Here is a 24,510-nt window from a genome sequence, read left to right as displayed (position 1 = left end):
TGGTGCCTTCAAATGTTTTAAGCTATCTCAAATGGACGTTAAGAGTGATTTCTAAAATGGTTTTACTCATGATGAAGTTTTTGTAAAACAACATCTAGGGTTTGAAAATACGGCATATCCAAATCATTTTTTTAAACTATCAAAAGCACTCTACGGGCTCAAGCAAGCTCCAAAGGCTTGGTATGAGAGATTGAGTACTTTTATACTAAATAATAATTTTCAAAGTGGTAAAATTGACACAACTTTGTTTATACAAAATCTTGAGTCAAATCTTCTTATTGTATAAATTTACCTTGATGGTATTATTTTTTGTAGTTCTAGTATCTCTCTATGTGAGAATTTAGCTAACTTGATGAAAGGAGAATTTGAAATAAGTATTATGGAAGAGATCACATTCTTCTTGGCATTACAAATCAAACAAACTCCCAAAGGCACTTTCATCAGTCAACCCAAGTACACAAAGGAACTCATCAAAAAATTTAGTATGGAAAAAGAAAAGGCCTGTGGAACTCCAATGAGTCCATCTACAAGCCTTGATTTGGATTCATATGGTAAGGATTTTGATGAGAAAATATACAGGGGAATGATCAAATCACTAGTCTACCTGACTGCTAGTCGACCAAACATCATGTTCAGAGTATGTAAGTGTACCAGGTTTCAGTCGACTCCTAAAGAGTCTCATCTAACTGTTGTCAAAAGGTTCATCCGATAGCTTATAGGAACTCAAACATTAGACTATGGTATCCTTGCTCTTATTATTTTGTTATAGTTGGATATTCAGAAACTGACTTTGCATGTGAAAAAATGATAGAAAAAGCACCAGGGGAACTTGTCAAATTTTTCGTGATTTCTTAATTTCTTGGCATAGAAAGAAGAAAACCTCAGTTGCTCTATCGACAATTGAAACCGAATATATAGCCATTGAAAGCTATGGTACTCAAATTCTGTGGATTATGTGCCAACTATTTGAAGTTAATTTGCCTTTTGAATCTATACCTATAATGTGTGATAACACCCGAGCTATCAGTCTATCTAAATATACTGTACATCACTCTAGGGCGAAACACATTGATGTGAAGATCATTTTATTCATGATCATGTCGAGAATGGTGATTTCTCGTTAACTTTTATTGATTCTGAAAATAAACTAACAGATATTTTTACATAACCCCTGTTAGAAGAAAGGTTCTGTTACCCCCAAAAAAGACTTGGTATTCTTAACATTAATGAATTCTAAATTTTTTTTTGCCATACTTCCTTTCTCTACTATTTTGTTTTGCATTTCTTTTTAACTATGCCAAAATAGGGAGAAAAATTGGACCATCAGGATGAACCTACTAGTTAAGGGGGCAAGTGTCAAAGAAAAGCTAGTGTCAGGAGGAGAAAGATGACAGATACGGAGTCAACTGATGTTTACACTCGCTTTTATTATAAAAAAGAAAGAGATTATTAGCTTCTAACGTCTACAATGTTAATAATGAAAAATTAAAAAAATAAATCTTCACAGGATTAAGGAAATCAAATCATGATTCGCGGCATCCTGACATATCAATCAAGAACACTAAAGATGGAAGGATATCAAATCTTTAGTAGCATCCAATCAAATCAATCAATATGGAACGAGAATCTGCATCCCCAAAATCACAGAAAATTAGATCAATCATATCAAAATAAAAGGCAGAAAAGATCTCAAACAAACTTGGTAAAGCACCAATCACTACAAGACTAAAAGGAAGAAAAATAATAGACATATCTGATATGGACGTGAGAAAGCCATATATGGACATATCTGATATGGACATATCACATGACTATATTCCTCAAATTAAGGAGTAAATTAAAATCCTTGATTGGGAAGAAATATCTTAGTTTTCCTTATGTAGAGTTGCAGCTGAAGACTATAAGAGAAGAAGACTAAAGATAGACATGGGTTATGTAACTTTAAGAAGAATAACAAAATGTCTCAATCTTAGTATTACGAAGCTTTGTAATCTTTAGTTTACAATTGTTGTATAAGGAGTAGGATCGAGTCAACTTTATGGTATCAATTGAAGCTGTGTCACAAGATCCAAAGAACAAAATAAGTCACCGAAACTTATTTCTCATTGCTGTACTCGAGCTCGACACTAACCGATCTAAGAAAACTTTTAACCCAAGGGGACCTGAAGTAGGCACCACATTGGTGTTCTGAACTAGGATAAGTTTCTGTGTTTTTACTTTATGTTTTATTATTTATTAGCTTAATTGTTTCAAGTCTAATCTAATCAGTAAAGTATACTGATCTGCAGGTGAGTTGACTACGAGAAACCATTAGTCGACTCATAGAAAGTTTTTAATTCACCTCTGTTTTGAATTTTAACATGTATTAGGATACTCAAGAAAATTAATAAGATACTGGGAAAAAGCTAAATTCAAAATAAACTAATAATAAATAATAATAGAATCAATACTAAGGCCGTTTGAAATACGCAACAAACTGAAAACTTGATTGACTATCTAAAAGCCTCTAAATCATAATGAGTTGTTGGGACAAGCTCTTAATTAACTCTAACAGACTGAAATAAAATGAAATACTAAAATAGATAAATAATAACTAGTCCTCAAATTATGAGGACTCACCAAACTGCTGTAGAGTGGTACAGGAATGTGCTAAGTGAGATCTGGGTGATGAACATTTGTACTTGCATTATAAGACAATATAGAGCAAAGAAGTATGCAATTAGTACTTTGAATGTATTTAGTATGCAGGATGGGTAAACTAACTGGTATATAGTGGATATGAATGCATGAACATGTAAACTAAATACAAGACTAAGTATTATGATGAACTAACTGATAACTAAATATCTAAATAGCTGGATACAAGGTCATGCGTAATCCAAAATTTAACATATGTTTAAAAAAAACTGAGAACTGTGGGAGCTAACAATAACTGACATACCCTAATATGAGCAAATTGGTGTCCAACCTGTAACCCCAGTTAAAAGGCTGTTAGTAACTTGCTAAGGGTACCAACACTGGCTGGCGTGGATCCACAAAACTAATGTCCTAAAGTACCAAGGTGTCATGCCTTAACTGATGGGGGACCTCTTGTAACCTGCGATGGTGCCATAGTTATGGAACTTAGGGACTGATACTAACAATTTTTACCGAACTGAAGGGGGAGCCTTCATCCCTACATTCACTCAGTGCTACGTATGACTACCAACTGAATGACACTAAAAACTTTATATCTAGTCATACTTACATTATGAAAGCATCCATAATAGATAATCTGAGTGCTCAAGACATGCAAACAGATATATGCTTAAATTTCTAGGTATCGGCTGTTCATAACCTACCAACAATGACTTATCCAACTGAACATGATGATATCAAAAGTCGAGCAAAATAGGAATTTGTATAATTTATGCTAAAACTCAATGATTGATCAATAATAGGGGAAATTCATGATCTTGTGTATGGGAATATGACACTCTTACGAGAAATACATATCCATGGTTAACTTACAATTATAAACTTAAATAGATTAATAAACTTGTATTTTGACCTGGAACCCAAATCTTAGGAGGGGAATTTTACTTGAGAATTGAGAAGTCTTTGGGATCCACTGGGTGGAAAGGACCTAGTGATGAAATATCATATACCCGAAGTGGAAGCCTTGGATAAATCCTTGGAATTGAACTTAAGATAGAGAAACACTAGCTTGCTTTTGGAGATGAAAGAATCACTTCTTTTTTTTTCTCGTGGATTGATTTTAAGACTAAATGGTGAATTTGGGGAAATTTAGGCTTATATACCATCCTTGAGGAAGACTAAACGATGTGGGTTAAGAGTTAATAGAATGGGAAAAGGCTAAACAACTCCTTTTAAAATGCTTAAGTATTTTTGAGCTACAATTTTTACTGCTCGGGTAACGACTCGTCATGTTAGATCACGAGTAGTGGCTTGTCATGACCTTAGGACTAAGATTTGGACACTTTCTGATGTGAAAAAAACTTCTCTCTAGATGACTTGTTGGGTATGATCACATGTCATTTGGAGTAGTCATTGTCGCGGACTTGATTTCCTAGATTCTTTTTATTGTATAACAAGTTCCCCTAATAACTCCTTCTCACTGATAACGAGTTGCAGGGTAGGGTCGATATCAATGAGCTAAATTTCTTTATCATTTACTGCCATGGCAATGAGTGTAGGCCATAACTCGTTATACCTTATAATGGGTCATTTCCTGAGCCTTTACCACTGGCAGTTTAATAGTGCCTTTACAAAATGCTGTAACTTTTTTCCATGATATTGGATTAAGGCAAGACTGGTGGCATTGGAAACCTAATTTAATGTTCTACCTCATGGAAAGTATGATATAAAAAACTTGGGGTATTAGAATATTTCTCCTTGGTATCATTTGTCCCTGAATGAAACTGACTCAACTGAAATGTTAGGGGAAAAAACTTGAGATTTTGCACTGAACACTTACAAGCTAAACCATGAGTTAATATGTAATTTTGTGATTGTTACATAGACTGAACTATACACATGAATGCATGCTATGGAATGAAATTAGCTGGATAGCCCGATATAGAAATGAAAGAATAAATTAATTATGGGAACTATTACCTCAAGCTAGAGCTGATTTCAATTAGAAAAATAGGGGTACTTGGCTAGCATATCTGCCTCTCCTTCCCAAGTAGCTCCTTCAATAGACAGATTTCTCCATTGAAATTTTACCAATGTGACCTCTTTATTCTTTAACCTATAAATATGATGATCAAGAATCTCAACAGGGACCTCTTTATTAGATAAACTAATTTATATGCCAATGCTTTCTAAAGGTACTTCTGATGCTGGGTCACCAATGGATTTCTTTAACAAGAAAACATGGAAGACTGGATGCACTGATGCTAATTCTGTGGGAAACTCCAACTCATAATGCACCTTGCCATACTCATAATCTTGTAAGGACCAACATAGCGGGGACATAGCTTCCCTTTCTTGCCAAACTTCTTCATCCTTTTCATGGGTAAAATTTTCATTTAGATGAAATCATCAACATCAAACTCAAACTCCCTTCTTATCTAGGATTTCTGATGAATCTGAACAGTCTTTAGCCTTTCTCTAATAAGATGAACTATTTCCATCGTCTCATGCACTGACTCTGGCCCTATAAAAGTAGTTTCACTAACCTAATACCAACTAATACGAAACCTACACCTCCAACCATAAAGAGCCTTAAATAGGGCCATCCAAATACTAGAGTAGTAGCTGTTATTATAAGCAAACTCAATCTACAACAAGTGATAATCCCAACTACCCTTGAAATAAATCATACACGACCTTGAAATATCCTCTAAGTTCTAAATTATTCTATCTACCAGACCATCTATCTGTAGGTGAAAAGTGTTACTCAGATGAACTTGGGTACCAAGACCCTTATGAAAAGTCCTCCAAAATTGAGAGGTACACTGGGTACCTCAATCTGAAATAATGGTCAAAGGGACCCCATGAAATGTAACGCCCCAAAAAATAGGTCCCGGAGCGTCACACGGTGCTTGAGGCTACGAGTAGCCCCAATCTAACCCTTTGAGCCATTTTCATTTAGTTCAACACAAATCAACGAGGTTTCCATAAATAACCCTCAAATATCAACAGAGTAATCCTCATCCAAGAATAAAAGAATTTTAGAAAGATAACAAAATATGACTTATTAGTCAACTCCCAACATCTATACTAGTTTGACAAGCCTCTAAGAAAATCAATAAAACCAGCGAGCCATTGAGACATGCCCCAACTAACTCATACTCAGTTATCAAGTGTAAATAATTTAGTGAAACCAACATCAGACATCACGTCCTCGGAACATGAGGACTCACCACAATAGAGGATATAGAATAGCATGCCCAAAGAATCACTATTGAACCTGGAACTGAGCACTTGAACCGATATTTTGAGAAAATACAACCAGTATCTGATGATGTGGGTCAGTACCATGGAAAGGAACCGAGTATATGGGGGTGTATGCAGTTTTATAAACATCATCATCATAAATATTTATAAGAAATATACAGGATGTATGAAAGCCCATGGCTGCTCTCTCTCTCTCTAATGGCCCTCTCTCTCTCTAACGGCTCTCTCTCTCTCTCTCTCTACCCTCTCTCTCTCTTTCTCGCCCTGGTCCCCGACCCCTATCATCGTCGCCGACCTTTGGCGCCGACCCGACCCGACCTTCGACCCCGACCTCCGGTCCCCAGCGCCGACCCCTGTCGCCGCTCCCCGCCTCCCTCCGTCGCCGACCTACGGTTCTAAGCCGTCCCTCCCCCTCCGGCGTCGGCGGGGTACAACAACCCAATAGCCGAAACTCTGTCTTTAGCCGCAGCTCCGTCTGTACCTGCCACCTGGTAGCCAGCAGCCGCAGCACCCAAACGACGACCAGTTCTGACTAGTTCCCTCGATCTCTAGTAGCCGCAGCTCCATCTCAGCACCGGAACTCCCTGAACGTCGGTCAACGCTGGGCTTGGTTTCCGACTTGGTCTACAAGCGTAATTCGGTGACTTTTAACCTTTGTTATTTCATTCTTTATTCTGCATTCTTTCATTCTTCGTATTATGCTAGTATTAGCCTCTGTACCTTGACTTGCGTGGGATTTGTGGATATTGCCTGTTGTCTGTTGTTGCTGTTGCTGTGGTCGTTTCTTGACTTCTTGGATTGGGGTATCGGCTTGGGAATCTGTATTTGGGGCTGTGGGTGTTGAGTCCAGTGGTGTTTGCCCCCTAATTGAGTATAGTTTTGTTCCTGGAGTATTTCTTTGAATTTGTGTGAGCCTTGTATTTCTTGCTGCTGCTTTGCTACTACCATCGTTTATATCTTTATATTTTCTTATACTTTCGTGTAGTTGTGGCTGTGTGCGGTAATGGGTGGATAAGGTCAGGTTCGAGGGGGTTGGGGCATGGGGCCGTGGTGGGGGCGGGGGATGAGGAAAGGGCGGGAGTGAGAGGGAGGTTAAGGTTTGGCCGCGGGGGGGGGGGGGGGGGGGGGGGGGGGCAGTAGAGGGCGTGTGGATAGTGACGGTAGGCTGAGGGTTGGGTCTTGGAATATAGGGACCCGTCAGGGTAAGTCCATAGAGCTTGTGAAGATTCTTAGGAAGAGGAGGATCAACATTGCGTGTGTTCAATAGACCAAGTGGGTAGGGTATAAGGCTAGGGATGTGGATGGTTACAAGCTGTGGTACTCTGGGAGCGAGAGGCGTAGGAATGGAGTTGGCATCTTAGTAGATGAAGAGCTTAGGGGGCAGGTAGTAGAGGTGAAGAGGATCAACGATAGGTTGATGACTATTAAGTTGGTCTTTTGGGCGTTTACCCTGAACGTGTGTAGTGCTTATGCACCGCAAGTGGGATCGGAGGGGGAGTAGAAGATGAGGTTTTGGGAGGCTTTGGAGGAGGTGGTGAGAGGCGTGCCTAGCTCAGGGAAGATTGTTGTAGCAGGAGATTTCAACGGGCACATCAGGACGTTACCGAGAGGCTTTGGTGATGTGCATGGTGGTTTTGGTTTTGGGGAGAGAAATGATGAGGGGTCTACCCTATTGGAGTTCGCGAGGTCCTTTGGGCTGGTGGTGGTGAACTCGGGCTTCTCGAAGAAGGACGAGCACCTGATCACCTTTCAAAGCGCGATAGCCAGGACCCAGATTGACTTTTTGTTGCTTAGAAAAGGGGATAGGGCATTGTGTAAGGACTGTAATGTCATCCCGAGTGAGAATCTTTCGACCCAGCATAGGCTCTTGGTTATGGATTTGGGTATAAAGAAGAATGGAAAGAGGAGGAGTAAGAAGTGTAGACCTAGAATTAAGTGGGGCGGCCTGACGTCAGTGAATGCATGGGAGATAGGGGAGAAGTTGGCGGGAATGGGGGTGTGGGAGTGTAGGGGGGACGTAGATAGTATATGGGATAGGACGGCTAGGTGCATCAGGGAGAATGCAAGTGAGGTGTTGGGTGTTTCTAGGGGCTGGGCCGAGCACCATTGGGGGGATTGGTGGTGGAATGAGGAGGTGGAGAAGAAAGTGAGGACCAAGAAAGAGGCGTATTCTAAGTTGGTGAAGAGTAAGGACGAAGAGGAGAAGCGGGTAAACAGGAAAGAGTATAAGCTAGCGAGGAAGGAGGCTAAGTCAGCAGTCACGCAGCTAAGATGGCCGCTTTTGAGAGCTTGTATGCAGGGTTACAGGGGAAAGGAGGGGAGAAAAAGTTATTTAGACTCGCTAAGGCTAGGGAGAGGAAGGGTCGTGACCTGGATCAGGTAAGGTGCATTAAGGGGGAGAACGGTAGAGTGTTGGTGGAGGACGGCCACATTAAGAATAGATGGCAGTCGTACTTTCATAGGCTCTTGAATGACGAAGGGGATAGAGCTATTGTGTTAGGGGAACTGGAGCACTCAAAGGAGTGTCGGGATTTTAGCTATTGTAGACGTTTTAAGGTAGAAGAGGTTAGATAGGCTATTCGCAGGATACGAAGGGGTAGGGCGACGGGGCCGGATGAGATACCGGTGGAGTTTTGGAAGTTCGTTGGAGAGGCTGGTGTAAGGTGGTTGACTGGATTGTTTAATGAAATCTTCAAGACGGCAAAGATGCCCGAGGCTTGGAGGTGGAGTACCATGATCCCTCTCAATAAGAATAAGGGTGACATCCAGAGTTGCAATAACTATAGGGGGATTAAGTTATTGAGTCACTCTATGAAGATCTGGGAGAGAGTGGTCGAGGTGAGGCTGAGATGGATAGTGTCTATTTCGGAAAACCAGTTTGGATTTATGCCGGCCGCTCAACGACGGAGCCAATTCACCTGGTACGGAGGTTGGTGGAATAGTATAGGGAAAGGAAGAAGGACCTACACATGGTGTTTATCGACCTGGAGAAGGCTTACGACAAAGTCCCCAGGGAGGTGCTTTGGAGATGCTTGGAGGTGAGTGGAGTACCGCTGGCATATATCAGAGCAATTAAGGATATGTATGATGGAGCGAAAACTCAGGTGAGGACGGCGGGAGGAGACTCAGAGCATTTCACTGTCCTGACAGGATTGCATCAGGGATCTACTCTTAGTCCCTTTTTGTTTGCGTTGGTGATGGATGTGTTGACGCGGCGTATTCAAGGGGAGGTGCCGTGGTGTATGCTTTTTACAAACGATGTAGTTCTGATAGATGAGACTCGAGGGGGTGTGAATGACAAATTAGAGGTGTGGAGGTAAACTCTTGAGTCTAAAGGGTTCAGGGTGAGCAGAAGCAAGACAGAGTATGTGGAATGCAAGTTTAATGACGTGAGGCGGGAGAATGAGGTAGTAGTGAAGCTGGAAGTGCAGGAGGTATGTAAGAGGGATAGGTTCAAGTATCTTGGGTCCGTGATCCAGAGTAACGGTGAGATTGACGAGGATGTCTCGCACCGTATTGGGGCGGGATGGATGAAGTGGAAGCTCGCGTCGGGGGTGCTGTGTGATAAGAAGGTGCCGCCTTAGCTTAAAGGCAAATTCTACAGGGTGGTAGTTCGTCGGGCCATGTTGTATGGAGCAGAGTGTTGGCCAGTTAAGAACTCCCACATCCAAAATATGAAGGTGGCAGAAATACGGATGTTGCGCTGGATGTGTGGGCTGACTAGAGGGGATAGAGTTCAGAATGAGACTATCCGGGAGAAGATTGGTGTGACTCCAGTGGAGTGCAAAATGCGGGAAGCCCGATTAAGATGGTTCGGACACGTGAAGAAGAGAGGCATGGATGCCCCAGTCCGTAGGTGTGAGAGGCTAGCGTTGGATGGTTTTAGGTGGGGTAGGGGTAGGCCGAAGAAGTAATGTGGTGAGGTGATTAGGCGGGACATGGAGCAGTTACAGCTCACTAAGGACATGACCCTAGATAGAAAGGTCTGGAGGACGCGGATTAGGGCAGAGGACTAGGGCCAGTTTGGGTCGCTAGTGTAGGGAATTACTTGGTGGTGGTTTTATGCCTGTTATGATTCCGCGTTCCATGTTTTATTACGAATCTGTGCGCTTTTCTCTGTTTTATATTACTTATGGGTGCTGTATTTATGATATGTAATCTTGTGCTGTGCTTTACTATGTGTTTGTGTGGTAATACACTGGGTTTGTTGTTGTTGATGCAGGATGTATGAAAGACTCACATAGCCTGAAGAAAATTATCATGATCATGAGAGGATGGAATAAGTACAATAACACATGTGAGTCATCATATAATTTTTTAATCACTTTCAGTTCATCAAGAATATCAATTCTCATAATGTAAATATCATTTAAATCTTTCAAAAAAATAACTTTCACAATTCCACTTTCAAATCACTTCACCATTCACCATAGACACAAGGAAACACACACACAGGGAGATCCTATAACCGACATAAACCATGTGAGCTACATGGAGTCCAATGTACAACCCACGTTGGGGAGAGCCGTCCTATCCTTTCATCGGAGTAGGACTAACGATATCAAATCCACACAAACTAGTGATCACTATATGAATCAGCCTCAGGTTCACTCCTATGGGGGCACGTAGTTCTAGGGAAGTAAGGTCGCTTTATACCTCCCACTCGGTGCTAAAGATTTCTCCCAAAATTAGCTCAGATCATTTCAAAGACAATCCACAATAAAACAATTTCAGTAATATATAAATATACATCGGGAGCCATCATGCTTCCCATCTATCAAAATCAACCACGTTGTGGATTTCTTTTACACTCGAGTTCAAAATAACTTCATTAAGACCAAAAGGTCAAATCATTCAAAATATCTCAAATATTCAACATCAACGTCCTTATAACACACACTTTCTCAAAAAAACACAATTTCTAATGGGGATTCACAACCCAAATATCAAAATCATGATAAATATCATTCAAGATTCATGCTTTATATCTCCACATATGTAAATTCATCTTTCAAAATCGTGAACATCAATATTTCATACTAATCATCATAAGATATAAGTTCATGCTTCACATTGGTAAAAAAATAAAATAAAAATCATGCCTTTGTAAAGAAAATTAATTTTGGGCACATGAACGAAAGCGAGTTCTTGTTGAAAAAACCCACATACCTTGAATGATGAACTTTAGATCGATAATCATTTTTGAGATGTTAATTGTGCCTTTGAATGATGGTTCTTGGAGTTCTTGAACTAGGAACTTGGAATCTTGAATAAATTTACAGAATTAATGGTGAACTTTGGAGGTTCTTGAAGTTGGATGTAGGAGCTTAGGGTTTTCTTTTTGAGGGAATTTGATGAAATATAACATATAATGATTCTAATAGGCTTTAATATAGGGCTTGGACAGATTTTGGGTGAGGGAAAATGACCAAAACACCCCTAAAAATCAAATAATTCTCGAATCTGTCCTTTGGTGGACTGTTTTGATAGTCTAAAGTAGATCAACCATAACGTCTTACTCCGATATCCAAATTGGATGAAACCAATTTCATTAGAAAGAGGACTCTCATATATTTCCATTTATATATAGTATCTCACCCAGATCATTGTGTATGAGGAGTTGTGATCGTTTGAAGTTGACCCAAAAATTTGCTTTTGATAGGTTGAAGTAGATCGACCATAACCTTTTTCTCCGATAGACAAATTGGATGAAACCAATTTCATTAGAAAAAGGACTCGCAGAGCTTTCCGTTGATATATAGTAGATAACCCAGATCATTATGTACAAGGAGTTATCATCATTTAAATTTGGAGCAAAAACACACCAGGCCTCAGTACTTTTTCCTGCACGTGTTACTGTTCAGTACTATTCACGGTTCGATCGGAATGTTCATAACTCATCGCTCGGGTGTCCGTTTTGGATGATCCACATATCGTTGGAAAGCTTATTCGATACTCTACTCAATAGTTTGTCATAATCTAAGACATTTTGCATGGAAAATTTATAATTCAGTCTAGAAGATAGAACCCAATATGTTTATGCATAAAATTTCAACGAAAAATTCCCAGGCTATTACATCATCCCTCCCCTGGAAACATTCATCCTCGAATGACGCTAGACATGACAAGATTAGATAGAGAATAGAGCATACATCTGAAACCATTTGTTAGACTCATCACCACATCATTTCTCACTCCGAATGCAACATAGAATGCATAAATTCAAAAAACTACAGCTGAACACATAATAAATGACAGCGTAACTTCTGCAACTTTTATCTAAAGTGCATGATTTAGAAAAGAACGGTACCTTCGGCTTGATCGGAGTTCTCGGAAAATAGGTGTGGGTACTTGGATCGCATAGCCGCCTCAGCTTCCCAAGTTGCACCATCAACAGATTGGTTTCGCCACAACACCTAGACCAAGGGAACTTCTTTATTCCTTAGTCTTCGGACACTGAAATCAAGAATCTCAATAGGAATCTCATCAAAAGAAAGATTTTCTTGAATGTCAGCACTCACAGAGGAATCCACTACCACATCATCTCTAATATGCTTTCTAAGCATGGAGACATGGAATATTGGATGAACAGAGGACAACTCGAAAGGAAACTCGACCTCATAAGCTACCTTACCAACACGGCTAAGAATTTTGTAAGGACCAACATAACAGGGACTAAGCTTCCCCTTCTTTCCAAATCTCTTCACCCCCCTCGTGGGTGAAATTTTCAGATATACTAGGTCACCAACTTCAAACTCAAGGTCTCTCCTTCTAACATCTGCATATGACTTCTGACGACTCTGCGCAGTTTTCAACCTTTCCCTAATCAACTTAAATTTTTCCATAGCCTCAAATACCGAATCAGGACCACTCACAGCCGCTTTACCTACCTCGAACCAATCTATGGGTGATCTACACTTTCTCCTATATAAGGCTTCAAATGGAGCCATGCCAATACTAGAGTGGAAACTGTTATTGTAAGCAAACTCTATCAACGGTAAGTGATCATCCCAACTTCCTTTAAAGTCAAGTGTATAAGCTCTCAACATATCCTCTAAGGTCTGGATGGTCTGCTCAGCCTGACCATCGGTCTGCGGATGAAAAGCAGAACTCAAAAGCACTTGGGTACCAAGACCCTTTTGAAAAGCTTTCCAAAATTATGAAGTGAACTGAGTACCTCTATCTGAAATGATAGACAAGGCAACTCATGTAGTCTGACTAGCTCTTAGATATACAATCTAGCGTAATCCTCAGCAATATATGAAGTATGAATAGGCAAGAAATGAGTAGACTTAGTCAACCTATCAACCACAACCCAAATGGAATCATGATGGCATCGGGAAGGAGGTAAACCAATCACAAAGTCCTTATTTATCTCTTCCCACTTCCGGGTGGGAATACTAAACTCTTGCATCATACCACCAAGTCTTTGGTGTTCAACCTTAACTTGTTGGCATGTTGCACACTTAGCTACAAACGCTGCTATATATTTCTTCATGCCACTCCACCAATAGATTTCCCGCAAGTCTCGGTACATCTTGGTGGCACCGGGATGAATAGAATATCGCACTTCGTGCGCTTCAGCAATAATCCTCTGTCTCAGATCATCAATATTTGAGACACACAATCTACCCTGCAATCTCAACACACTATCTCACCCTTGGGAGAAAACCTCTACTTTTTTGTCCTTGACTGACTCCTTGAGTATGACCAAACTAGCATCTAAGTATTGCTCTTCCTTCACTTCCGAAACCAAGGAGGGTTCAGAACTACTCTGAACTCCTATACTACCTTCAGCAGAGTCAAACAACCTAATCCCCAATCTAGCCAAACGATATACATCACGAGCCAACTCTTTCTTACCTTCTACCACATGTGAAACACTACCCATGGACACTCTACTTAGGGTGTCCGCCACAACATTGGCCTTGCCTGGATGGTACAACACACTTATATCATAGTCCTTTAACAAGTCTGATCATTTTCTCTGCCTAAGATTCAATTCTCTCTAGGTAAACACATACTGCAGACTCTTATGATCAGTGAAAACATCAACATGGACACCATACAAATAGTATCTCCAGATTTTCAAAGCAAACACAATAGCAGCCAACTCAAGGTCATGGGTGAGGTAATTTTTCTCATGCTTTTTCAACTATCTAGAAGCATAAGCTATCACCTTACCCTTCTGCATCAATACGCAACCCAACCCAACTCTCAAAGAATCACAGTACACCACAAAACCATCAACACCATCAGACAAAGTCAAAACAGGGGCTGAAGTGAGTCGAGTCTTTAACTCCTGAAAACTCTTCTCACAAGATTCGGAACACAAGAAATTCACTTTCTTTTGGGTCAACCGAGTCATAGGAGATGCTATAGAGGAGAAACCCTCAACAAAATGGCGGTAATAGCCAGCTAAGCCCAAGAAACTTTGAATATCAGTTAGAGAAATAGGTCTAGGCCAATTTCTAATATCTTTGGTCTTTTGGGGATCAATTCTAATACCCTCAGAAAAATGATAAGACCCAGAAAAGCAGCTGACATTAGCCAAAACTCACACTTACTATACTTGGAAAACAACTTGTGATCTCTAAGGGTTTGCAAGATAGTTCAGAGATTATCAGAATGTTCATCCTCACTACGGGAGTAGACCAGTATATCATTGATGAACACTATGAAAAACATATCCATATATGGTCTAAACACTCGATTCATAAGGTCCATGAAAGCTACTGGGGCATTAGTTAACCCGAAAGACATAACAAGAAACTCAAAATGGCCATAACGAGTTCAAAAAGTTGTTTTTAGGATGTCACACTCCCTAACTTTGAGATGATGATAGCCGAACTAAGGTCTTTCTTTGAGAAATAAGTTTCACCTTGCAATTGGTCAAACAAATCATCTATTCTCAGAAGGGGGTACTTATTTTTGATGGTGACTTTATTCAGTTGGCGGTAATCAATGCACATTCGCAAAGAGCCATCTTTCTTTCTCACAAACAACACAAGAGCACCCCAAGGAGAAAATTGGGCCTAATGAAACCCTTATCTAGTAGATATTTGAGTTGCTCTTTCAACTCCTTAAGTTCTGCAGGGGCCATACGGTAAGGAGGAATAGAAATGGAATGAGTATCAGGAAGAAGATCAATCCCGAACTCTATCTCTCTATCAAGAGGTATCCCTGGGAGATCATCGGGAAAGACATCAGAAAACTTATTGACGACGTTAACAAACTGGAGAGTTGGAGTCTCAGACTTAGTGTCTTTAACTCTAACCAAATTGTACATACACCCCTTGGACATAAGCTTTCTAGCTTTGAGGTAAGATATAAAATAACTCTTGGGTGACACAGAATTCCTAGACCATCATTATTTCTTCTCACTCGATATGGAGGCATATTTCTGAAAGAGAAAAGCACGACTCAATAGTAGAGAGAGACACTTTAAGCATGATAGACTTTTGAAAGAAAGAATCATACTTTTTCTAAAATATCTTGTAGCCTCTGCTCATTGATGTGGCGCGCTACACAGCGATGATCAAGACTCTACTTAACGGTGCTTGTCAGACTCCCTAGGACATCTTAAGACCTTAGGTTCTGATACCAAGTTTGTAACGCCTCGAAAAATGGGTCCCGAAGCGTCACACGGTGCTTGAGGCTACGAGTAGCCCCAAGCTAACCCTTTGAGCCATTTTCATTCAGTTTAACACAAATCAATGGGGTTTCCATAAATAACTCTCAAATATCAACAGAGTAATCATCATCCAAGAATAAAAGAACTTCAGAAAGATTAAAAAATATGACTTATTAGTCAACTCCCAACATCTATACTAGTCTGACAAGCCTCTAAGAAAATCAATAAAACTAGCGAGCCATTGAGACATGCCCCAACTGACTCATACTCAGTTATCAAATGTAAATAATTCCATGAAACTAAAATCAGACATCACATCCTCAGAACATGAGGACTCACCACAACAGAGGATATAGAAAAGCATGCCCAAAGAATCACTGGCAAACTTAGAAAATGCACCTGAACCTATATTCTGAGAAAATACAGCCCACATCCAAAGATATAGGTCAGTACCATGGAAAGAAACCGAGTATATGAGGGTGTTTGCAATTTTATAAACATCATCATCATAAATATTTATAAGAAATATGCAGGATGTATGAAAGACTCACATAGCCCGAAGAAAATCATCATAATCATGAGAGGATGAAATAAGTACAATAACACATTTGAGTCATCATATAATTTGTCAATCACTTTCAGTTCATCAAGAATATCAATTCTCACAATGTAAATATCATTTAAATCTTTCAAAAAAAATACCTTTCACAATTCCACTTTCAAATCACTTCACCATTCACCATAGACACAAGAAAGCACACATACACTGGGAGATCCTATAACTGACATAAATCGTGTGAGCTACATGGAGTCCAATGTACAACCCATGTTGGAGAGAGCCATCCTATCCTTGCCATTGGAGTAGCACTATCGATATCAAATCTACACAAACTAGTGATCACTATATAAATCAACCTCAGGCTCACTCCTACGGGAGCACGTAGTTCTAGGGAAGTAAGGTCGCTTTATACCTCCCACTCAGTGCTAAAAATTTCTCCCGAACTTATCTCAGATCATTTCAAAGACAATCCAAAATAAAATAATTTCAGTAATATATAAATATACATCGGGAGCCATCATTCTTCCCACTTATCAAAATCAACCACGTTGTAGATTTCTTTCAAACTCGAGTTCAAAACAACTCCATTAAGACCAAAAGGTCAAATCATTCAAAATATCTCAAATATTCAATATCAACGTGCTTATAATACACACTTTCTAAAAAAATACAATTTCCAATGGGGATTCACGACCCAAATATCAAAATCATGATAAATATCATTCAAGATTCATGCTTTATATCTCCACTCATGTAAATTCATCTTTCAAAATCATAAACATTAATATTTCATAAAAATCATCATAAGATATGGGTTCATGCTTCAAATTCATAAAAAAATATAATAAAAATCATGCCTTTGTAAAGAAAATTACTTTTGGGCACAAGAACGAAAGAGAGTTCTTATTGAAAAACCCACATAACTTGAATGATGAACTTTAGATCTATACTTGTTTTTGAGAAGTTAATCATACCTTTGAATGATGGTTCTTGGAGTTCTGAACTAGGAACTTGGAATCTTGAATAAATTTGCAGAATTAATGGTGAACTGTGGAGGTTCTTGAAGTTGGATGTAGGAGCTTAGGGTTTTCTTTTTGAGGGAATTTGATGAAATATAACATATAATGCTTCTAATAGTCTTTAATATAGGATTTGGACGGATTTTGGGTGAGGGAAAATGACCAAAATGCCGCTAAAAATTAAATAATCCTCGAATCTGTCCTTTGGTGGACTGTTTTGATAGTCTGAAGTAGATCAACCATAACATCTTACTCCGATATCCAAATTAGATAAAACAAATTTCATTAGAAAGAGGACTCTCATATATTTCCTTTGATATATAGTATCTCACTCAGATCATTATGTACGAGGAGTTATGATCATTTGAAGTTGACCTAAAAATTTACTTTTGGTAGGCTGAAGTAGATCGACCAAAACTTTTCGCTTCGATAGACAAATTGGATGAAACAAATTTCATTGGAAAGAGGACTCACAGAGCTTTCCGTTGATATATATTATATTACCCAGATCAATATGTACAAGGAGTTATGATTGTTTAAAGTTGGAGAAAAAATACGCTAGGCTTCAGTACTTTTTCCTGCACGTTTTGCTGTTCAGTACTATTCACAGTTCGATCGGAATGTTCATAACTCGTCACTTGGGTGTTCTTTTTGGATGATCCACATATCGTTGGAAAGATTATTTGATACTCTATGCAATGGTGGGTCATAATCGAAGACATTCTGCATGAAAAATTTATAATTCATTCTAGAAGATAGAACCCAACACGTTTATGCACAAAATTTCAACGAAAAATTTTCTGGGGTATTACATGAAATTTCTCCAAGCCTCTAAGATAGAGCTTAGAATTATCTTCTAATGAATCAAAAGTATTAACTAGAAATAAGTGAACTGACTTAGTCATTCAATCCACAACAACTTAAATAGAATCATGCTGACGACGAGTATGAGGTAACTTTGTGATGAAGTGCATATTTATGACTTCCCACTTCCAAGTAGGACTACTAAATTCCTGAAGTGTACCACTTGGTCTCTAGAGCTTAATCTGAACCTTTTGCCAATTTGGTCACTTAGCCAGGAATTCTGCAATAACCTTCTTTTTTCCACCAATAGATTTCCTGCAAATTGCGATACATCTTAGTGGCTACTGGGTGAATATAATATCGAGAATCATGATCTTTTTCTAACATGTGCTACCTCAAATCATACCATCTGGAATAAATAATCTTTCCAAAAACTAAGAACACCATCTCCCTTTAGGAGAAAATCTCAACCTTCTGATTCTGAACTGCCTCCTTCAACTTAAGAAAAATAGGATCCGTAACTTGCATTTCATTTACTTCATCAACCAAAGAATATTTTGAACCATTATCCCAATCCATGGGGTAATCTAGACACAAGCTCTTTGATGGATACAATATTTACCCCAATCTCCTCAAGAGTTCCCATGGTGGTTAGCCTATGAGACTTAGGCTCGCTGCATGCTGTCTTTTCCACGTTGATCTTTCTTTTCTTGCTCTTCCCTTGTGCACCCTCATATATAATCCTCAAGGGATAAATGGGAGAATTAGGGTACACCCATGTATCACTATTATACTCTTCCACCCCCGCTCTTTTGAAAATCTCTATAATCAAAGAGGCAAAGACTAGATGCATACCTTCTTGGTCCTTGACAAGATCTATTTCATTAACCACGAGTAGACCAATAACTAGAGAGATGCCATCTAAAATATATGCGACATCCTAGAACATAACTCAGGGACTGCTGTCATATGGGTGCAAGGAGAAACTCGGCTACAAATTATGTGCAACCATATTTGGGCCTCGAAAGTGAAGTCGTTCATGGAAATATTACTTTTAGTCTTTGTCCACAAGACTTTATTTTGGTGGAATATTCATTGTGCTAACCAACTCCCCAATTTACATCCCATTGCTTTGAAGTCACTCATGTCAGTATACTTGAGCCCATAAACATCATTGATTTGTTTAGGCCCAATTTTCACCAGTTTTCTCCAAATCTTAATAGTCACGTTGAGTGGATCCAAAAAAAAACTTTGATGATGTTTGCATAAATTTCACCGATCCATTACTCATTTGAATGCATGGATCCGGGGAGAACCACCGCTACCCTGTGGCTTCAAGTTTGTCATGTTGTACCGGTAGTTTCTCCGGCACATTTTCCAAGCAAATTCCTCTCTCAGGCAACAACTTTGTCCTTGGAAAATCCCTGTAGTAAAGAGTGTGGTACTCAGGTTCCATGAACCGAATGTGAACATACTTATCCATGATGTTGTCCTGAAAGAACTAAGCACAAATTATATCTTTCGATGATATTTTATGCATGGAAACTATGCTATATTATCACTAGAGTTCATCGAACTAGGTTCTTGTTGTTGCTAGACTAAAAATTGGAAATGTAGGATTTTTGGCATGGCAGGAAGCTATCCTCAATTACCGCGATCGTGAGTTAGGACCACATTCGTGTTACTACGACTGCGGTCGATGACCGTGGTCGCGCTACCTGAGGCTAGTTGTGTGTCAGCTCTGCATGTACAAATTTCTTCCAAATTTTGGCTAGTAGTATGTTCTACAATGTTGAAGCATATGAAGATCATAGGAACAATGCTAAAAAGTGTGTGAATTCCCTTTGAAAGAAAATATAGATATTGAAAGTTTGATAGAGCATTTTATCAAACACTTGGTATGAATATCTCATTTGTCTACCTATTTCACACATCATTGGGTATTAAATTATTTCCCCACTTGTGTGCACACCTTAATCAAACATCCAAGATTACACCAATACCAAGTATGACAACATGGAAAGAATAACAATCAAATCTATAGGCCCTTCTTAATCATGCATTCTATGGCCTATTTTCACAAGTAAAGGCATGGATTCATGTCACCTACCGAAGTTGTGATGCAACGAAATGCAAGGATGCTATTTGAGTGCTCACAAAATTAGCTAGAAATTGGCCAAAATTAGAGAGTACAATTCTAAAAGGGAGTGTGAGGGAAATAAGGGAAACTAAGGGTTAAGAGCAAGAGATGGCTGCGACCGCAATTAAGGGACTGCGATTGCAGACACTCGCGTGACCATGATCGCTCTTAGGTACTGTGATCGAGGTAATTGAGAGCAATTTTACTCACCTATTTTCCCCTGTTAAGCATTTACTCAATTTTGACACATTTCTCCACTATTCAGCTTATCCAATACACTCCATAGTGCCACAAATTCATGGGTTATTCGTATGCAAAAGATAACATCTACCCTACAAAAACATATCAAAAAGGATACGAGCCACTTTTGTGGTATTTGTGGGTTGCCTCCCACCTAGCGCGTTAGTTATCGTTGTGTCTCGACATCTTCTTTCTTTCATTTACAAGGTGGGTCCTCAAACTACTTTTTATTTATCTTCTCATTTTCAACATCCACCACAGATACTACTTGCAACTCCACAGTTTGCTTTTTTGACTTGCAGATTTTGAAAGAGAACTCATCTTTATGCACTTTAAATTTCATCTCCCCCAATTCTAGATCAACAATGGCTTTCCCAGTGGCTAACAAAGGACGACCAAGAATTATAGGCACATCTTGGTCCATTTCACAATCTAATACCACAAAATCCATCGGGAGAATGAACTTATCCACTTTCAGAAGGACGTCAAAAAATATACCCATTGGCCTTTTTATAGACCGGTATACCTTTTGTACGCGTGATGTCTTGACAATCGACAAAAAATTCTTCATGGACCAAGTATTAAAACTAGTTATGAAATAATTGAACTTAAAATAATATTTCATTTTTTGGTATGCAGAGGCCTCAAAAATCAATTAGAGAGATTTTATCACTGGCCAAAAATTCATTAATGTTCATCATATATTCAATATGAAAATCAATTATGTGTATGTGCACAAATTAAATATAAAATAAAAATGGTATTGTCATTGTACTAAAGAAGCAGTAGCAGTGAACATTATAAATAAATGAAACACACACAATCCTGAATCAAAAAATTATAAAAATTCCATAACAAATAGGCTAACAAAATAATCACAATGCGTGACAATACTAATGAATGAAACAAAGACAAATGAACTTGCCCAAGACAAACCAAACAGAATCAACCTAAAATTACTCAAAAGCCAACAAAATAGTGTAAATCAAATTCAAAATAATAGTGATGATATCTAAATTTATTCCAATCAAGGTACAAAAATAATAATAAAGAAAAAAATGGTAAGATTTCACTGGGACTATTGCAAATAGACATTGTTGTTGTGGTTCACCGGAGTTGATGGTTGATGTTTGCTCCAGCTAGATCTGAACCATACAAAAACCTGATGTAGAAAGAGAATTCATGTTTGTTGGAGCTTCATTAATGGTGTTTCTCTCCAGATATAATGGTGAAGCATGTTATTTTTCTTTCTAGTTGCTTTGTAGTTTGTCGGATAACTTGAGGTTGCCGGAGAGGTTTGGTTACTGTTTGTTGGAGAATAAAGTAGAGGGAGTGAGGACTATTATCGTTCTATGGTAGTGATGGTGTGGAGTATAAGAGAGAAATGGGTGTTTGTTGTAGCTTCTAGAAGTAATGGTAAGGAGAGAAACAATAGGTTATTTTTGAGTGAGTTTGGCTGGAGATAGAGGTCTAGTAATGGTGGTTTTGTCATGGTGCGATAGTGATGGAGAGAGGAAATAGAGTAGGCAGTAGAATGGTGGTTTTCCATTAGAACTTACCAGAAAAAATAACAAATAGTAGAGTTAGAATGGAGGTAGTGGGATTAATGGTTGCTCCGACGAGGATGGCGGAGTAGTTGATTTTTATGGTTTGGACTTTGTCGATGCTCCGTGAATGAGTTCATTGGAAAAAAAATAGGAAAAGAGTTGGAAATAGCTATTAGATTTTCTTAATCAATTTTAGAAATTAACACCATCATTAATTGTGAAGAGAGTGGATTGATTTTATCAACAAAATAAGACCACTCAAGAGCAAAATCATATGCTCAATATCATAATTTTGAAAAATCATGAGCTATCCAGAATGATAACTATTTGATCTTACCATATTAAAAGTATCTTTTCCATCTTTTATGAATTAACGGATTGTGATAAAAAATAAATTCGCAAATATATTTAATGCCTGGTAAGAATATGGTTTGAGTTCAAAACAAAACTGATGATTTAATCAAACACAAACAACATTTATTTATTAAAATGCCTGTGTAAAATATCAATGATAGTCTATAATTAATTCAAAATAATAATAAATTGATAAATATCCTATAATATTTAGGAAAAAGGATAATTATCAATAACTTATATTAAAGTTGAACAAAATATGTAAAAGTATGAATTTTATACTCTTTGACAAATAAGAAGCACAAAAGTAGTTATTTCAAATATACCGAGCAAAAATTGGGTGTCAAAAACTTCCCCTTCTTTGTTTTGGTATGATGAAAGAATCTTTGAATGAAGAAGTTGACGGATAGCCAATTTTTGCTAGGTGAAAAATAAAAAGAATGAAATATACTCAAAATAGTGTCTAATGTTGACCAAAATTTGATAATACTCTCTGTTTGTTGAAAGGGTTGGACTGTCTTTTGATAAAATGAGAAGGATTGTTCTAATATAAAATATTCTCGTACTCCACTTTACTTCTAAAATTATGTTAGTTTTGAGCTTAGAAGATGTTGGAATTCATGGCTGCGTACCTGTTTGAATGAGGTAGCGGGTCAACTTTTCCCGTTAAAGGGCGAACGAGCAACTTGATCATGATAAGTCATTTGAATGAGTGATATAATAGCTTTTCTTATTGAATGGGGGACAACCATATTAAGCTTGATATTCTAAATAGGGTGTATACTCAACTTGTCTCTTTAAATGGAGAACGACTAATTTTTAATTTGATGTGTCATTTGAATAGGTGACAACCCAACTTGTCTCATTGAAAGATGGGTGATCCATTAAAACTTGATCTGTCATCTGAATGTGTGAAAACCAAACTTGTCTTGTAAAAAGATGGACAAACCATTTTAAATATGATATGCCACTTTGAATGAGGAGGCGACCCAACTTGAATATGATGTGCCACGTTGAATGAGGTGGATACCTGATCTGAAGTGGTTTTATGCACTTTAGTGTTGTTATCTTAGCCTATTTAGCCTTGTTTTGATGAAAATTCATGCACTTAATATGTTAAGGATGATATATATAAGCATCTAAAAGTTTAAGTATGTGAGTACAATGTTTAAAGTTTTTTTCAAACAAGTTTGGACTTAAATAGATCATTTAGAGTCTAGATGAGAAAACTACTATTAATAGCTTGAGCTAGGTGTTTGTTCTAATCTATCGCAATGGATTCTAATATGTGTGATGAGTTCGTAATGGTGTTATTGTATAATTATGTGTGGAATAAATTTTTTTATAATTTTCAAGAGCAATTGAATCAATCCAAAAGTCAAAACACTAAATAAAAATCAAAGTAGATGCAGACTATAGTCTTAGCTTGAGTTTCTAGTTCGCCGTTATGGATTATTTGTTGTTTAAAACTCTAATCCATGGTGTTTGATGTTGTAGTATTCATGGTGAGTTTATTTTTATGATATATGGATGTTGAATAAGCTGTAAATTGAAGGGAAATATCACCACAAAGCTTTGGATGGAAGGACAAAGGCATAAACGAGGCAGAAGGTAAAAATGCACTTTCCAAAGAGGCCTCACCATAGGGGTGCATTGCAACCCATATGCCAATGTAATAACTAGATATTCACAACCTCTATTCACCCCAAATTAGTGGCACATCATGAACTTTAGTCCTAGGGAGCAAGGGTCGCGTAGAGAGGCTTATTCCACACTCGGCCAACTTCGTCTATTATAAATACTTCACTTGTACTTGTTGTCAATTACCTTGGAAGATTTGGAGATTTGGAGAGAGGATTCTACACATCTTAATTGGAGTTTATTTATCTCTACTTTATATTTTTAATGGATTTAATCATGTATTCAATTGACTTAATTAAGGTAATATCTATTAGTGGCTAAATGCCCCCTTTCCGGGGTTAAGGCCAAGAACATGTACTTTCGCTTTTAATTGAGTTTGTTTGGATTGATTATCAAATGTCGTTTTTTATTTACCCTTTCTAAAACTATTTTAATAAGTATATAACCTTTGAATACATATATTATCGACCTCGTGATCTCGAGAGAGGGAATAGAAAGATAGAACGTAGGGATGAATAGAGTAAGGTTCTTATTCTTTTTTAAAATAAGGAATTGGAATTAGAGACTAGGATAGGGATATAACCAGAAGCCTTTCTTGTTTCACATATAGGATAATATCTTAATTCATCTAAATGGATTACTACATCCCCGCTCAATGATGTAGTTAT

The 24,510-nt window shown here is 38.2% G+C and overlaps 1 protein-coding gene across 1 annotated transcript; it reads right to left on the bottom strand.

Annotated features, from left to right (window-relative positions):
- Positions 1-6,363: 6,363 nt before the first annotated feature.
- On the bottom strand, positions 6,364-20,802 carry LOC124887072. Its single transcript, XM_047396250.1, has 3 exons — positions 20,525-20,802; positions 19,275-19,344; positions 6,364-6,528 (listed from the first exon to the last, which is right to left on the bottom strand). The coding sequence occupies exons 1-3, from the start codon at positions 20,800-20,802 to the stop codon at positions 6,364-6,366; spliced, it is 513 nt and encodes a 170-aa protein (XP_047252206.1).
- Positions 20,803-24,510: the final 3,708 nt, after the last annotated feature.

Source organism: Capsicum annuum, chromosome 9 (assembly GCF_002878395.1).
Source record: "Capsicum annuum cultivar UCD-10X-F1 chromosome 9, UCD10Xv1.1, whole genome shotgun sequence".
NCBI lineage: Eukaryota > Viridiplantae > Streptophyta > Magnoliopsida > Solanales > Solanaceae > Capsicum > Capsicum annuum.
This window is presented reverse-complemented; position numbering and strand designations above follow the sequence as displayed.

Bases quoted from the DNA above. Each gene is read 5' to 3' on its own strand.
- LOC124887072 (XM_047396250.1), bottom strand. From the start codon at position 20,802: ATGGGTATATTTTTTGACGTCCTTCTGAAAGTGGATAAGTTCATTCTC. The intron at 19,345-20,524 runs GTAGTTTGAGGA...TCTTTACTACAG, and splicing joins AATGAGAAGATAAATAAAAA to GGATTTTCCAAGGACAAAGT. The intron at 6,529-19,274 runs GTACAACATGAC...TTACGCTTGTAG, and splicing joins ATGTGCCGGAGAAACTACCG to ACCAAGTCGGAAACCAAGCC.